This window comes from Echeneis naucrates, chromosome 15, assembly GCF_900963305.1.
Source record: "Echeneis naucrates chromosome 15, fEcheNa1.1, whole genome shotgun sequence".
Lineage (NCBI taxonomy): Eukaryota > Metazoa > Chordata > Actinopteri > Carangiformes > Echeneidae > Echeneis > Echeneis naucrates.
The window spans coordinates 2,702,858-2,707,906 of NC_042525.1; the positions used below are offsets into that span (position 1 = coordinate 2,702,858).

Sequence of the window (5,049 nt, forward strand, 5' to 3'; positions counted from 1 at the left end):
TTCAGGACAGTGCTTGTAATACATTTTAAAGAATGTTTTGTCATTGGATTAGCTTTAGAAATAACAGCGCATGCATTTGAGAAATCCATGCACCAACTTGTTTACAGCATATTTAACCTTAAAAATATATATATGATTGTGAAACGCACACTTTATTGTATATTGTGTGTGAGCTACAGCTGACTGCAGTGACCAACAATGCTCTTACACACAGCTATGCTAACTGTGGCTTTGTCCGTTTTTGGGTTGCTAAACTAACTAACATTCTGGTTTCAATTCTAAGCATGATAATTTAAATCCAAAAAGAGCAGAAGAGAAAGTGAAAATTCCTCAAAGCTCTAATGTTTCCCTAAAAATAAAGAAAGAACAGGAGTTAAAAGTGACAGCCTATGAGAAAAGTGTGTGTCTGAGTTTGTTGTTATGTGTTTCAGACGCAGAGAATATGTCAGGTATGATGGCTCTCCTTGTTTTATTCCTGCAGACCTGCCCGTGCTGCGATGTCCTCACACGTCAGTGATTTAGTACAAACATTGCTCTGATTTTTATAAAACTCATTTTTTAAACTGAATCATTGCCTCCCTGCTCGACTCACAAGTGAAACTAAGGAAACCAAGCGGCCTGCTGGGGAGAATATTTCTTAGATAAATAATCTTCCCATGACTTCATGACATCTGGTGCTGTGATGTTGACACGCCCATCCAGCGGGGTGTGATTCACAACACCAGAATTGTTTTCTAAACCTCCAGTTTCTGTCATGTCAGATACCCACTTCAGACAGTTGATGATGCCATCACATCACAATGTTTGTCAGTGTATGATAAACAACATATTTACACCTCATATCATGGAAGTGGGAATAAAAATGTGACTTTAAACTTTTTGAATAACTGAAGAAAAGACACAAAGTGCTAAATGATCACAAAGGAATGTTATAATGGTGGAATATAATTTTTTTGAACCTTTAAATGTGAATACATCTAACTGTTCATGTACAATGATTCAATAAAATCTAAGATCTGTGATCATTAACATCATAATTTATCCTTTTAGTTCATTCACATCCACAAATAAACAAACTTAAACTTTAATATGAGACTGGTAAAATCCCTAATAATTTTTTAGTAATAATTTTCGTAATGTTGTGTTTTTTGAGCTTTTTTGGAAGTTTTGTCTGTTTGTTGAAACCCCCACAGTAAAAATGTGTGTTAACGATACTGAATAGGAATTATAGACTGTTTTTCGACAATCGCCGGCGGAGGGGGGAGGGGGCGGGCACACCAAATATGGTCACACCGGTTTGTCATTTTGGCCCCGCCCCGATTTTCACGTCACCTTACCTGCAGCCTGCATTGTCCTATAAAAAGTTGCCTCTTCGGCTCGTCTGTCAGATCAACCGGAGAAACGACCGAGACGGAGCGCGGCCATTACTAACCTCACGGACTGACGTCACTCAACAGGTGTCCGCGCCTCTTTGATCGCCTTACCTGCTGTGTGTGTGTGTGTGTGTGCGCGCACGCTCGTGCTCGTTGAGCTAGTCCCCCGACGGGTTGGACCGGAACACACCTGAAGGAGGAAGGAGCTGCTCTCACTCTCTCTGACGGACGGACGGACTTTGATACTTTTTTTTTTTTTTTTTAGATCAAACTTTTCTTAAAGTTTCTTTTCTTCGGTCATTCCGACATGGAAATGTGGATCTTTGTGGTCCTGGCGGTCCTGGCGGCCGGAACCTCGGCTCAGAGCTGTAAGTAATCAGACTTCTTCACTTTCAGGGAGAGTTTGGTCAGAAAAAAAAAAAAGGAAGCTCGGTGAAGCTGTTGAATAAAGAAATGGCTTTCTGAAGCGGCTGTGGTTAATGCAGCCTGAGTGGGGGTTGGGACGGTGAGTCCCTCCGGGCTGAGCAGGAACCAACGCCCAGCTACCTGCTGTAAAGCCTTTATTGGATACAGGCTGGATGAATTCTAACCCCATTTTACACTGCAGGACTTCACTGCCACAGCAAAGCTTAAACCGTCACATGTCTTGAAATGTTCCTTTTTCTGACGTAAAGCTCTTTTGAGGTTATATTTGGCCTCACTGGGTTTAAAAATGAAAATTGTTTCTGTATGTAGGTTCATGTGACACCATGAAGTGGGCTACCTGTGATGGAGATGCATCATGTGAGTGTACCATCCTGGTGGGCAACAGTGAGAAACAGAAACTGGACTGCAACAAGCGTAAGTAACAATGCAATCAAGACTATGATTTGATTTCCTGCCAGCTGGTCTGTCCTCACATGCTCATGATGTGCCTTTTTTTTTATTTTTTATTTTGAATGTTCCACCCTCAGTCATCCCAAAGTGCTTCCTGATGAAGGCTGAGATGTACCGAGCCAGGAAGGGCCTGAGCACCCGTACGGGCGGGAAGCCCGTGGAGACCGCCTTCGTTGACAACGACGGCATCTACGACCCGGACTGTGAGAACGATGGAAAATTCAGGGCCAAGCAGTGCAACAACACTGAGGAGTGCTGGTGCGTCAACAGTGCCGGTGTGCGTCGTACCGACAAGGGAGACACCAGCTTGACGTGTGATAAGCTGGTGGAGACATAGTGAGTAACTTTAAGATGGTTCTTGGATTGACAGTTTCAGCGTGCAGATCTCGGGGTTTAACTTTTTTCTTTTGCTTTTCTCTCCAGCTGGGTCCGTCTCCAGCTGACACACAAAAAGGTGAACAATCCAGTGGACACCAGCAAGCTGAAGGAGTAAGCACATCTAACGGCCTCCATTTTGTTTTCATTGTTAAAGTGACAAATGAGTTTGTTTCACGATTCATTTTCTCTGATGCAGTGCCATTGCGGACGCCATTCACAAGCGCTACAAGAACTTCAGAAAGGACCTTGTGGACAAAGTCGATGTGAGTGCATGTCTGGTTTTAAGGGAGAACAAACAAAATGTGTTCCTTGTGGGTTTAATTATTAGCAGTGCATCACAATAGCACAACTAACCTCTCTGCCCATCTGCAGTATGACGCTGACGCACGCTTGATTGTGGTGGACGTCAAGAAGCCCATGGGAGACCGCGTTAATGACTTGTCCCAAATGGCCTATTACATGGAGAAAGATGTATGCCAGTTTTTTTTATTTTATTTTAATTTTAATTGTTATTCATTTGTAGAAGGCTTAAAGAAAGCCCTTTATTGACCCTGCCACTTCTCATCCTCCTGCTGCAGGTGAAGGCCCTGCCCCTGTTCAAGAACCAGGAAACCTTTAAGCCAAATGTGGGCGGCCAGCAGCTGGAAATGGAGAACATCTTGGTGTACTATGTGGACGAGGAGGCCCCGACTTTCACCATGAAGCACCTGACAGGCGGGATCATCGCGGTGATCGTGGTGGTCGTGCTGGCTGTGATTGTCGGTTTGGTGGTCCTGGTGGGTGCATTTTTTTTTATTTTTTTATTTTTTTTTTTGCATGCATTTCCCATCTCATAGTTTCAAAGATTCAGGTGACTGAATATTAATTGTTTTCTTTTTTTTTTTTGTGTGTGTTTCTAGTTTTTTGCCAGAAGGCGCCGGAGTCTGCGGTACAACAAAACTCAAGTGAGATGAACATCCGTTTTCTTTTTTCAACATCACTCCAAGTAGAAAATATAATAAAAAAGTATGTGTAGTGCCAGAATTGTTTTTTTTAAACCAAGTTTTTCTCTTCTCCTTTCTAATAATAACCCAGCAAAGAGAGATGGACGCCATGTAAAGTCTCTGGAAAGGACTCTGCAGCCTTCTTGTACTTCACCTTTTTGGATGTATGTTTTGTTTTTTGCATTGGGAATGTGCCATTCTTATCATTTTTACTTGAGAATCGATTTTAAATGTTGGATCAACTGAGTCACTGTTGGCATTACTAGCTCAGCCATTTATTTATAAAATTGTGTAAAGTCTTGAATGTATATTTCAGCCTTTACGCCTTAAGGAAGTGCACTCCTTTAAAATATGTTCCACCCTCATTTTAGTACAACAACTTTGTTAAATGGTTTAGATTCATAGATTGTACAGTGTCCTCCTTGCATATGTGTTTGGATTGTTTTTAATAAAAAATATTTTAAAAGACAGTTGGTGTGGTGCAGCTTTTGTGTTGATGAGCCTTCTGTGTCTTTAGTCTCAGTGGAAAATTACAGCGCAGTGTCTTGTGTTGGGGGAGGGGAGCAAGTTTGTCCCTGCTGGTGGCATTTTCTGTTCCTTTAAATACAGTCAGTCAGAATAAGTATCACTTATTTATTTTTTTTAAGTCCAAGGTGCTGGAATTCAATGCAGCACGTTTTGGCCACACTTCAACCCAACATTTCCATCGGCTGTAGGCTCCCTGCTTTGATAAAGTGGATTGGAATCAGCCTAATGGAAGTTTTTCCACTGACGGGTGTGTCAGGCTGGTTTGTTTACTCTAAATGAACTTCAAAAACAGCTGAGAACTGAGAGTGTGTTTGTGTTTTTTATTCTAACAACACCTGTCAGGGCAGGTGGGATGCTTTGTCTTTTTCCTTCATTTCCTGTATCTGTGGAAACAGCCCGGCATGATGTTGAACCTGTCAGTCAGGTTCTGGCTGACTCGTTAAGAACCCAGGTAGAAAACAAACACCGACATAAAGCAAAACCGCTGCTTTTATTCACAGATTAAAGAGAGAAGTCAAAGTCCAGCAAAGGCGGGGCTGCAGAAAGGGTCTAAACTGGAGCCATGAAACAAACAAATCAAAAAATAAAGTGTGAGGAGGGAACATTCAGGTGAAACCGTAGAGGTAAGAATTCTCCCAGTGTTGTGTCCCAACACGATCACTGGTGGTTTTTGGGACCGCCTGAGGGCGGCATGTAAGGAAACAGTTCCCAGTCCCAGTTTCCAGTCTTCAATGTCTTTTAGTCACAAAAACAAAACCAGGTTCATGACTTACAGTTAATCCAGCTCAATTCACTTTACTTTTATTTTAAATCTCTCAACGCTCTTTAATCTTTACTGTTTATTGAACGCACATTATAAAATTTCTCTCTGGTGTCTGAGGTCCATTTTGCCTCACCCAGTTTTTCTTCCC

At 42.0% G+C, this 5,049-nt stretch overlaps 1 protein-coding gene across 1 annotated transcript; it reads left to right on the forward strand.

Moving 5' to 3' along the window:
- The first annotated feature begins 1,391 nt into the window (after window positions 1-1,391).
- Window positions 1,392-4,080, forward strand: epcam (epithelial cell adhesion molecule). The gene is made up of 9 exons (XM_029521240.1): window positions 1,392-1,741; window positions 2,109-2,213; window positions 2,327-2,585; window positions 2,673-2,738; window positions 2,824-2,890; window positions 3,000-3,098; window positions 3,206-3,403; window positions 3,527-3,571; window positions 3,702-4,080. The coding sequence occupies exons 1-9, from the start codon at window positions 1,681-1,683 to the stop codon at window positions 3,723-3,725; spliced, it is 924 nt and encodes a 307-aa protein (XP_029377100.1). The 5' UTR covers window positions 1,392-1,680; the 3' UTR covers window positions 3,726-4,080.
- The last annotated feature ends 969 nt before the right edge of the window (window positions 4,081-5,049 follow it).